The sequence below is a fragment of the Mobula birostris genome, chromosome 7 (assembly GCF_030028105.1).
Source record: "Mobula birostris isolate sMobBir1 chromosome 7, sMobBir1.hap1, whole genome shotgun sequence".
Taxonomy (NCBI): Eukaryota; Metazoa; Chordata; class Chondrichthyes; order Myliobatiformes; family Myliobatidae; genus Mobula; species Mobula birostris.
This window is the reverse complement of record NC_092376.1, coordinates 108,431,661-108,443,840: the sequence shown is the minus strand read 5'-3', so window position 1 is coordinate 108,443,840 and position 12,180 is coordinate 108,431,661. Positions and strand designations below refer to the sequence as shown.

Below are 12,180 nucleotides of genomic sequence, written 5' to 3'. Positions count from 1 at the left end.
TAATAACTTTAGTTTTGGAGTTCAGCAAAAAAACCCTGCACTGTCTCAAGCACACAAAAGCAAGGATGATGAAATCCAGTGGGGTCCTCATTTGATTGACCAGTGGTGTGCTCTGAAATACGATGGTAAAATATAACCAGGAGCCATTCAGGAAGTCACTGAGACACATGTGCAGGTAAAGTGCATGCACCACATAGGGGTCAACCGTTTCTTCCGGCCACTAAGAGATGATGTGCTGTGGTACCTGTTTGAGGACATTGTGAGAATAATTCCTCCTCCAAAGCCAGTGACATCGCGTCACGTGGAAATCGATAAAGATATCAGATCTAGTTTCTAAAAGGTCCAACTGAATGTTGCAGTTAATACTGTTCTGTTAAATATTTATTTTACTGTACTATTTTTAGTTTAGGCTTCACTTGGACCCCTGCTGCTGCAGTTGTTTGAACCCATTACTTTAAAAAAGCATTATTTAAAAACCTGTTGTCTTCTATCATTCACCAGTTAGTCAAACCAATGCTTGTTCCTCTACTACTGTGTGTTTTTTGCCTCACGTCTGTCAAATTTCCAAATGTCAATGTAAAACACAGTATATTGACCGTTTTGTATGAATTTTGTTAGTCAACATTTAACTCTGATTAAATGTGTAAATTGAAAGCACTTATTTGAACCCTTCACCAGTTACTGGTCAATAGGAATGCTTTATTCACACTGTACAAAAGCTTGTTCCTCCACTATGTGTTTGTTTTAAGTAAATGAAAATGTATTGTGTTCTGTATTCCTTTAATTAATCATTGAATTCTGTATCTATGAATTGAAAGTTTCAATTGAATGGCACTTCTGCCTTGAAATAAACACTGTGCTGATGGTTAATAATTATGTCCAGTCAACTATGTTACTTGTGTCAACTATATGACTTTCACTGTCAACTATGTTACACCTGATTTTTTAACATTTAAACTAACTAAAATGCTGCTTCTGATATCCTTCAAGGTATATCGTACATCCACACAGGTTGGAGTTTTGCATAACATCTCTTAAAACTATTAAAATGACCTGTAAGGCAGATTTATGATAAAAAATACTCCTGACCTTAGTGACAACGCTGAGCATATCACATTTATATCTGCAAAATATTACATTCTGAAAAAACTTTTAAAAAATCATTGTACTTATGGCAGAATAGACACAAGAACTCCTAAAAATGTATGTTACCCAAAGTAAAGCATTTAGTTGAAGTCTGTAATGGCACAGTTTGTCCATAACATAGTTGACAAACTAACAAACAAAAATATCCTTTCCCTTAAAAAAGTTCCCTCAAAAAAGTTGTTAATGCTTAAGGTTTGCAACTAGTGGATATATTACACTGAAAGAATATTTTAACTTAAACCACTGATTGTTTTATTGAGAAAGCACATTACTTTTGTACTTTATGTGATCTGTATCCCCAATTATAGACTGACTCTTCTGTACTCAGTGCTTGACTGATGAAGGCCAGTATACCAAAAGCCTTCTTCATCACCCTACCTAGACAGGCTGAGACAAAAGGAACATTAAATTATAGGGCAAGACTAAGAATTGTGTGGGGCTAAACTATTGAAAGAGATCCAAGAAACTGCAAATGCGGAAATCTGAAACGGTTCAAGTAACATTTGTAGGGTAAGGAAATGGAGCAGACACCGTTTGGATCGAAACTTGTTGCTCCAGCAGATTATTTGCTGCTGGTCAAGTATTTGGTTGATTGATTAATGAAAGCATTTGGGCAAAACACAAATTACGGCAGATAAAAACCTATGAAATGCAATGCTGTTTGGAGTCAGACAAGATAAAGATAGCCACTGTGATGGGATTGGGAGTAAATTAATTAGATTGACAGAAGAAATGAATTCACTGGTTCAAACTGCAATTTACTACATGGATGAAGTCCCCAACATCTATACTGCAGAATATAATTGAAAGCTAAAACCAGCATTTATTCAAATACAGTATGCTTGAGCCCGATTTGACACCGATCTTTATTCTGAGCTGCAGTTTGTTGCGGTTCTCGCTTTGGGACGGGTGAGCATGTGGATTTGCAGCTCCATTCCCCAATCCCAACCCTCCCGTCCATTTGCAGTGCTAATTCAGGAGGGAAAGTTCCGCCAAGGTCCGAACCGGACGCGTCTCGGGGCCGGAGTGGAGCTGCCCGCTGTCCACCTGCGCGACGGCGCCCCGTGGCACGAGCGCCCTAACGGACGGCGCAACCCGCCCGCGCGAGCCGGGTAAAAAGCCGCAGCTCCCTTGGCGCGAGCGCTTTAACCGAAAGGCGTCCCCACCACGTGAGGTTTCCCGGACCCCTACCACGTGCGGGGTTTCCCGGCGTCTCAGCGCGGGGTCTCTAACGGTCTTTGTCGCTCGCAGGCTTCGGCATGGCGCACGTACAGGACCTTGCTGTAGTGCACCCGCAGGTTCGGTGCCGATTGTAATGGGGAGGGACGGTGGGCTCGGAGCGGGCAGCCCCGTGAGCCGTCCGGACCGACCTCCCCCCATCCCCATCCCCACACCTCTTTATTCTGGCGTCCGACTCCTCGCCCTTCCTTCTCGATCCTGATGGGGGGTCTCGCCCGGTCCGGAAAGTTGACTGTTTATTCATTTCCATTGATACTGCCTGACCTGCTGAATTCCTCCAGCATTTTGTGCATGTTGCTCTTCACTGCTGGCGTGTAGAGAGTAAAAAGGAGATTTTTAATTTGAAAATCAGAATGCAGGCAATCTAAAATAAAAATTGACAATATTGGAAGTACATAGGCGGTCAGGCAGCATCTATGGACAGTCAATGTGGGTCAGTGATCAGAACTGGTGACTGCTGAGCCTCTCCAGTGTTTAATATAATATATTCATAGTATTCTTAAAATTTAAATGTGTCCAACAGTAAAGATCACTATAATTATTCATTATTAATCACAGTCTGGAATCATTAGTTACAGCTTAGGAAGTAAAGTTTAGCTGGAAATTGTGTTGCAATGAAATCAGAATTATGATAGCTCCCAGTTACACATGTAGAATGAAATTCTGAATAAAATAAAACTACGAAGCTTAGGTACAGAAAGTGCATACCACGCTGGTTATCTACACATCCTTTTTGTGATTGGTAAATCAACTTTAAGAGGGAAAGTATTTTGAGTTGTCAATTTCACTGTAGGATTGGAATTGTTTATTGTATGATGGAAATACCAGGTTGATATAGATGGTCAAAAATGTCTGCAGTTAAGTAGTCATATTGGTTAATATGAAGAAAATGTAATGAAGAAATATAAATTGTGATCATTATGAAGTAAATAATTGCTGACGTAAATTAGATAATAGTGGTTTTCAATACACAAATTTTAGGAAAATTGTTGTTACCTTCAGTTTGTATTTCCTTACTGATCTTTTGGAAACACTATGAACTACTGTTCACCTGCAACTGAAGTATACACAAAGTGACACAAAAATAAAGCAACTTAACCAAAGAGAAAACCACTCTGGATGCATTAGAAGGAAGAAGATGAAAGAAAGTATTCTTGTGGGGACTAGGAACAATAGTTAAATATCAGCATGGAGCATGGAGGTGTCCAGCTTGGATGTTTGACGAACCAATATTACATCCAATCTATTCTTGCTCTGTGAAAAAGTATCAACAAGATTTTTCAGAGAACAATGAAATTCTTCAGAAATGAAATTTTCTTCAGTTTTGTTCAGTGTGCTTGGGATCGATCAGTTTGGACTCATCACTGCTTTAAATGAGGTAAGTTTTTATGCATTATTTAAAACCTTGTCAACAATCATTCTGATAATTCTGTTTTTTTTTGTAGACAACAGAAGCAAAACCATGTACCCATGAAGATCTCATAAAACTGCTTGAAGATACACGTATTGAATTGGAAGAAAAGTTAAACGAATTGGAAATGTTATCAGGTGCAGCCTGTTACTGCCTATGATGAGATATTATTGTATTTTTCTGAAAATTGGGCAGCTTCATCAGCTGATATGTGAGAAATTTCCAGAATCTGAGAGTGGAGTTCTGGTCATATTGGAGCGAGAGGTCCAAGGAATCCTAGATTTAAAAAGCCAAGATGTGGCATCAGTGAGTGGTGTTTGCAGATTAGATTGAGAAAGTAGTATGTACTTAAAAATAATTTTGAAATGGAGTGATAATGTGAATATAGGTCTAGGATTTTGAATAATGGGAACCAATCTAACAGTCAGTGGTCGTTACTTCTATTCAAGAAAATGAAGATTGAAAGAAATATTGTCAGCCTCCAACTTGATGGCATGAATATCGATTTCTCCTTCCGATAAAAAAAAATTCCCTTCCCCTCCCCTCATATTCTATTCCCCAATCTGACCATTTACCTCTTCTCACCTGCCTATCACTTTCCCTGCCCCTCCTTCTCTTTCTCCTGTTGACCACTCTCCTTTCCTATCAGATTCCATCCTCGCCAGCCCTTTACCTTTCCTACCGCCTGGTTTCACTTATCACATTCTAGCTATCCTTCCCCTCCCCCATCTTTTTTGTCTAGTTATCCTCCTTTCCCCTTCCTTTCCAATGCTGAAGAAGGGACTCGACCTAAAACATCAACTATTTATTGATTTCCATAGATGCTGCCTGACCTGCTTAGTTTCTCCAGCATCTGTGTGTGTTGCTATCACCATAATTTAACATTTGAAAGCCAATAATTCAGCTTTGAAATTGCAGTAGTGGAAGTTTGGAAGACCAATAAAATACAACAGTATAAAAAATATTCTAAGCATTCCATAACAGGTGCAACACATATCTAATATACAAAATCATTTTTTGTTGATTGGAGTAAAGTTTATCTGCTGAGGGTTCTCTCCTTACGGCTTTCTAATTAATTTATTTATTAACATTTTCTAGTGCAAGCAACTTGTATGACCTATGAGATGGTTATGATGCGTACAGACCCCTCTGTTGTGGAATCAATGATGCGATTGAGTGACATGTATCTCAGCTGCAAAGAGTCCATACAAAAGGACTATGAACAATTTTAAACAAGACAAAAGAAGACTGTTTGGAATAAATATTTATGTTTAAGTTTACATGATCAGTAATTTTTTGATTCATTGGCATGAAAAATATTTGCTGTGGGTGGTAAAACAACTTAAAAGTATTAGATCAGCTTACATGTTGCATTAAATCACAGTACAGGGTATTTAGTTAGAGATACACTGTGGAATAGGCCCTTCTGGCCCTTTGTTTAATTTCATTGTTGCCTGTAGAATTAAAGTTCTCCCATCAAGATGTCTGATCATTTTGCAGCACTTCCCATGACACATTTCTACTCCAGTATGTCATTTACTTGTTCTGAATTTTTTGTATTAATATACCGGTACTTCATGGAGCTGTATATGTTTTGATAAGAAATACCAACGTTTTTTGTATATTTTGTCTGTAATTTTACCTTTACTATTAAAAGCCTGGTTTATGTTTATGTATTGGCTTTTTGAAAACAACTTTAGAAAATTGAAAAGTATATTTAAAATTGCAAACAGAGCCTTAAATTATGTGAGCGTGAAAATTATTACCATCATAATATTTTGCTGCTTTTTAGCATCCTTAAATGGATATAAAACAGTAGAGCACAGCACGGGCCCTTCAGTTTATGATGTTTTCCCAACCTTTGTAAACCTACTCCAAAATCAATCTAACCTTTCCCTCCTACACAGCCTTATAACCCATCACCTTTCTTACATCTATATGCCTTAGAGTCTTTAAATGTTTTGAATGGTGGTAAATATTGGTTTGAAGCAATTGATGTCGCAGTGTTCGATTGCCTGCTTCATGTTCGCCTGCGCCAGAACCTCCACAGTGTCCCAGTTGAAGTGGTGTCCTCCTCAGTCTTCAGGTACCGAAATCAGCGACAGTGGATCATGTCTCCACATCACCAGTTTGTTCCCGTTGAGTTTATGTCCTATCTGCCAATGTATTTCTTGTTGCTGTCTTCACAGGTGATCCTGTGCACCACATTGCTTTTGTCAGTTGTCTTTACTGATACTTTGGTTATTGAGACAAGCTTCCTTAAAGTCACCGTTGGCTTGTGAGAGATAGTGATGCTGTGAGGTTTGAGCAGTCGAGCTGTCATTTCTGAGATATTCTTCATGTAGGGTAAGGTGTGTTCCAATGTGCATTGAATAAGGTCTGCATGACTTTCTCTTCTTGGTAAGCATCTCCTGATGAAATTCTGTGGGTAACTGTTGTTCTGGAGCACTTCCCTGGCCTGAAGTTCAGTGGTGCTGCAGTATGTTTGCATTCTCTTACTTGCTAAGGCTGTTATGCAAAAGCTGGAAAAGATAGCGCTTCCAGTTCTCAAACCCAAATTCTGGGTACAATACAAATATGATACCGTTGTCATACTCAAACAAAATGAAATAGAAGGTATTTTTAACTGAATCAAATCGTATTCAGTGACATCAAGTTTACAATGGAAAGAGAATGTAGCATTCCTTGATGTACTTGTTGTGAGAGAGACGGCACATTAGAGACATCTGTCTACTGGAAGGGTATACACATGGACCAAGTATTGAACTACCACAGCAACCACCCAGGCTGTAACAAGAAAAGCTGCAATTGCACCTTATTTAAGAGAGCACAAATAAACTGCAGCACTACTAAACTTCAGGCAGGGAAGAGAAGAACTTTTTGAACAACGGTTACCCACAGAATTCATCAGGAGATGCTTACTAAGGAGAGACAATCGTGCAGACAGTACACAATGCATTGAAATGCGTAACCTTGCCCTACATCAAGAATATCTCAGAAATAACAGCTCGACTGCTTGAACCTCACAGCATCACAATTATGCACAAACCAAAGGTGACTTTAAGGAAGCTTGTATCAAGAACCAAGGTACCAATAAAGACAACCAACAAAAACAATGTAATGTATAGGATCACTTGTGGAGACTGCAACAAGAACAACATTGGCCAGATAGGACATTAACTCTCAATTCATTTACAGAACACAACCTGGCAGTACAGAGGCGTGATCCACTGTTGCTGAACTCAGTACATGAAGACTAAGAAGGACACCATTTTAACTGGGACATCGAGGAGTTTCTGGCGCAGGCACAAGTATTTTTAGAAGTGTGGTTTTCTTGATCAGCAGTCCCCCAACCACCAGGCCACAAAGCGTGTATTACCGGGCCACGAAGAAACGATATGATTTGGCGATATGAGTCAGCTGCACCTTGCCTCATTCCCTTTCACACCCACTGTTGGAACTTAAATGCACGCGAGGTCATTAGTGTCATAGTCCCGTCCATGAAGTCCGTGTTACGGACATAAATACCTCTGCAAACCAGGGATTCCCTACTGGACTGTCCTGTTCCCCTCCCTGTCTCTTCCCCCCTTGCCTGACTCTCTGCCTGGATACCTCACCTGACTCTCTGCCTGCTCACCTAGCCTGGATACCCCACCTATATCGCTGAAGTCTTACCACCAGAGCAAGACCGGAGCCTTGTTAGGTCAAGATAAGGAACTGTCTTTCGTTGTGTGGAATTGTCTCTCTGTGTCCGCGCCTTCGCTAGGTAGGTCCGGCCGTTTGCTGCCACCTAGTGTTGGGATCTGTCTCTGTGTCCACGCCTTTGCTTGGTGGGTCTGGCCGTTTGCCGCCACCTTGTGTTGGGATCTGTCTCTTCATGTTCAGTGTTCTGTGTATGAGATCCGGCCCTACATCCTGTTCCCAAGGACCGGTCCCGGCTCTGTGTTCCGTGCTCCTGTCTCTTCTAGTCCAAAGCTCCGTGCTCCTGAAGGCCCTCTTCCAGTCCGTGTCTAATCCTGTCCTATCCAAGTCCTGTCCATGTGCCTTTACCTGTCCTTGTGTCTCACCCTACCCAGGAGCTCCACACCCAAGCCATGTTCAGTCCTGTAGCCTTGTCTTGACCTTGCCTAGTTCTGGAGTCTGAGCCCGAGTCAAGTCCCAGGATCTGGGTCCTTGCCCAGTCCCTGGCTCAGAGTCCATACCCAAACCTCGAAGTACCCTAGACCCAAGACCCAAGACCCCAACCTGCAGGCCTCAAGACCCATGTCCCCAGCCTGCAGGCCTCAAGACCAAGACCCCAGCCTCAAGCCTCAAGACCCCAAGCCTGTCTCCAAGCCTCAAGCCTCAAGACCCCAGCCTCCAGTCCTGCAGTCATGTCATGTCCATGCCTGGTTCTGGGGCCCGAGCCCAAGGCAAGACCCGAGTTCTGGGTCGTTGCCCAGTCTCTGGCTCAGGGTCCAAGCCCTTGTCTGTGTTCTTGTCCCTGCTCCTTGCCTGTATCTTCTCACATCCCTACTCTAGTCCGGTCCTGTTCCTTGTACTTCAGTGTCTGTGTCTTGCATTTGGAACTGTTCCCAGTGCCCCCATTGTGACAATTATGCACGCATCATCAATGTCAGCGCGGGATGAAGATCAACTCCTCAAGCTTGCAAATGACGACGGACTGAAAAGTATGTTTGACATAACATCTCTGCCGGCATTCTGGATCAAAGTCAAGGATATATATCCTGAGATAGCCATGAAAGCACTGAAAACATTGCTTCCATTTTCAACATATCTTTGCGAAGCGGGGTTTTCTGCGATGAATGCACTGAAAACTAAATTGCGGAATAGACTGGACACAAGGAACCCCCTTCAAGTATCGTTGTTTCCTATCACCCCTCGATGGCACTGTCTTGTTGCAGGGAAACAAGCCCAGGGCTCCCACTGATTCAGCAATATTAGTGTGTTGCAATGATTTTATATGTTCATACGGGGAAAATATGTGCTGTGTGTTTAATATCCAAACGTTACTTAAAATGGTATGATGCTATCGACTTACCACTATATTCATGTGAGGAAATATGCGCTGTGTGTTTAATATTAAATTTGTTAGATAAACCCTTTTAGAAACGAAATTGAGTGTATTAGCCACTTATAAGTGACATAGTTGACTTATCACCTATATTCCGGTCGTGATTAACACCCCCCCCCCCCACCGAACAGAATTGCCAAAAACGATTTGTAGAAAAAAATCGGCACATACGCGCATGCGCACACAGGTGCCCACACAAGGCTTCATGGTCATCGTAGTCTTTCTCGGGTAAACACAACATGTGTGACTGCTACTCTTGTCCGTTGGTAACCCTACCCCCAACCCCCCCCCCCCCACCCCGTTGGCCAGTTCTCACCAGTCCGCAAGAATATTGTCAATAATAAACCAGTCTGCGGTGCAAAAAAGATTGGGGACCCCTGCTCTTGATAACTCCATAAACAGACATATCAAAATAGATTCCATCTACAAACCCCTAAGAGCTAAAGAAACACAAGCCAATAGAGTTCAAAGGTCAACTGAAGGGGTAGCTAATCAGGACAGAGGCAAGCAAACAGGAGCATATATTAATGCGAGCACTCCCAGAGAGAAATACCAACAACTGAGCACTGAGGATGTCACCTCCACTGGTAATGAAACATCTGCCAGCTAATTGCCAAGCTCAGTGAACACAACATTAAAGTCTTAAATGTCGCTATTGTATCAGCCTCTACCACCAATCCTGGCAGTGTGTCCCACCTTAACTCACCTTAAACACACCTACTCTGATGTTGACCATTACCACCTTGTGGGGAAAAAGATGCTGGCTGTCCATTCTATCTATGCCTCTCATAATTTTGTTTCTGTCTATCAAGTCCCTTCTCATCCTCTTGCTCCTAAGAGAAAAGCCCTAGTTTGTTCAATCTTCCATCATAAGAAATATCCTCTAATCCAGGCAGCATCTTCGTAAATTTCCTCTGCACCCTCTCTAAAGCTTCCAAATCCTGCCTACAATGAAGCAACCAGAACTAAACATAGTCCAAGCATAGTCTGACCGGAGTTTGTTGAGTTGTAACATAATCTAATGGCTCTTGGAACTCAGTCCCCTGACTAATGAAGGCAAATACACCATAGACTTACTTAACTACCCTATCAACTTGTGTGCAATTCTGAGGCATCTGTGGATTTAAACCCCATGATCCAACTGTTCCTCCACACTGCTAAGAAGGCAATGGTCAGAAATAAAGGAAAAAAATCAAAAATGATTCACTACACTTCTGCATTATGCAGAGTAGAAATAGGAGGATACTTCAGATGAATACGTGGCTTGAAAAATGGTGCAAGGGGGAGGGATTCAAATTTCTGGGGCATTGGAACCAGTTCTGGAGGAAGTAGGACCGGTACAAACAGGACGGTCTGCACCTGGACTGGACTGGAACCAATGTCCTAGGGGGAGTGTTTGCTACTGTTGTTCAGGAGGATTTAAGCTAATGTGGTGGAGGGATGGGAACAAGTGCAGAAAGACAGAGGGGTATAAAATGAGGGTAGAAGCAAAACGTAGTAAGGTTAAAAGTAAAGGTGGCAGGTGGCAGACCAGCAAATCCAGGACAAAAATCAAAAAAGGCCACTTTTCAAAATAATTGTATCAGGGCTAAGAGTGTTGTAAAAGCAAGCCTGAAGGCTTTGTGTGTCAATGCAAGGAGCATTCGTAACAGGGTGGATGAATTGAATGTGCAGATAGTTATTAATGAATATGATATAGTTGGGATCACAGAGACATGGCTCCAGGGTGACCAAGGATGGGAGCTCAACATTCAGGGATATTTAATATTCAAGAGCGATAGACAGGAAAGAAAAGGAGGTGGGGTGGCATTGCTGGTTAGAGAGGAGATTGATGCAATAGAAAGGAAGGACATTAGCCGGGAGGATGTGGAATCGATATGGGTAGAGCTGTATAATACTAAGGGGCAGAAAATGCTGGTGGGAGTTATGTGCAGGCCACCCAACAGTAGTAGTGAGGTTGGGGATGGCATTAAACAGGAAATTAGAAATGTGTGCAATAAAAGAACAGCAGTTATAGTGGGTGACTTCAATCTACATATAGATTGGGTGAACCAAATTGGTAAGGCTGCTGAGGAAGAGGATTTCTTGGAATGTATGCGGGATGGTTTTCTGAACCAACATGTTGAGGAACCAACTAGAGAGCAGGCCATTCTAGACTGTGTATTGAGCAATGAGGAAGGGTTAGTTAGCAATCTTGTCGTGCGAGGCCCCTTGGGTAAGAGTGACCATAATATGGTGGAGTTCTTCATTAAGATGGAGAGTGATATCGTTAGTTCAGTAACAAAGGTTCTAAACTTAAAGAAGGGTAACTTTGAAGGTATGAGACGTGAATTAGCTAAGATAGACTGGCAAATGATACTTAAAGGGTTGAAGGTGGATATGCAATGGCAAGCATTTAAAGATTGCATGGATGAACTACAACAATTGTTCATCCCAGTTTGGCAAAAGAATAAATCAGGGATGGTAGTGCACCCATGGCTGACAAGGGAAATTGGAGATAGTATCAATTCCAAAGAAGAAACATACAAATTAGCCAGAAAAAGTGGCACACCTGAGGACTGGGAGAAATTCAGAGTCCAGCAGAGGAGGGGAAAGGGAAAAATGATTATGAGAGAAAGCTGGCAAGGAACATAAAAACTGACTGTAAAAGCTTTTATAGATATGTGAAAAGAAAAAGATTGGTTAAGACAAATGTAGGTCCCTTACAGTCAGAAACAGGTGAATTGGTCATGGGGAACAAGGACATGGCAGACCAATTGAATAACTACTTTGATTCTGTCTTCACTAAGGAGGACATAAATAATCTTCCGGAAATAGTAGGGGACCGAGGGTCTAGTGAGATGGAGGAACTGAGGGAAATACATGTTAGTAGGGAAGTGGTGTTAGGTAAATTGAAGGGATTAAAGGCAGATAGATCCCCAGGGCCAGATGGTCTGCATCCCAGAGTGCTTAAGGAAGTAGCCCAAGAAATAGTGGATGCATTAGTGACAATTTTTCAAAACTCTTTAGATTCTGGATTAGTTCCTGAGAATTGGAGGGTGGCTAATGCAAACCCGCTTTTTAAAAAAGGAGGGAGAAAGAAACCGGGGAATTATAGACCGGTAAGCCTGACATCGGTGGTGGGGAAAATGCTCGAGTCAGTTATCAAAGATGTGATAACAGCACATTTGGAAAGCGGTGAAATCATCGGACAAAGGCAGCACGGATTTGTGAAAGAAAAATCATGTCTGAGGAATCTCATAGAATTTTTTGAGGATGTAACTAGTAGAGTGGATAGGGGAGAACCAGTGGATGTGGTATATTTGGATTT

General features: G+C 41.8%; 1 protein-coding gene across 1 annotated transcript; it reads left to right on the top strand.

Annotated features, from left to right (window-relative positions):
- The first annotated feature begins 2,403 nt into the window (after positions 1 to 2,403).
- On the top strand, positions 2,404 to 5,028 carry syce3 (synaptonemal complex central element protein 3). The gene is made up of 3 exons (XM_072264597.1): positions 2,404 to 2,444; positions 3,831 to 3,933; positions 4,895 to 5,028. The coding sequence occupies exons 1-3, from the start codon at positions 2,406 to 2,408 to the stop codon at positions 5,026 to 5,028; spliced, it is 276 nt and encodes a 91-aa protein (XP_072120698.1). The 5' UTR covers positions 2,404 to 2,405.
- Positions 5,029 to 12,180: the final 7,152 nt, after the last annotated feature.

Bases quoted from the DNA above. Each gene is read 5' to 3' on its own strand.
- syce3 (XM_072264597.1), top strand. From the start codon at position 2,406: ATGGCGCACGTACAGGACCTTGCTGTAGTGCACCCGCAG. The intron at 2,445-3,830 runs GTTCGGTGCCGA...TTTTTTTTGTAG, and splicing joins TTGCTGTAGTGCACCCGCAG to ACAACAGAAGCAAAACCATG. The intron at 3,934-4,894 runs GTGCAGCCTGTT...AACATTTTCTAG, and splicing joins CGAATTGGAAATGTTATCAG to TGCAAGCAACTTGTATGACC.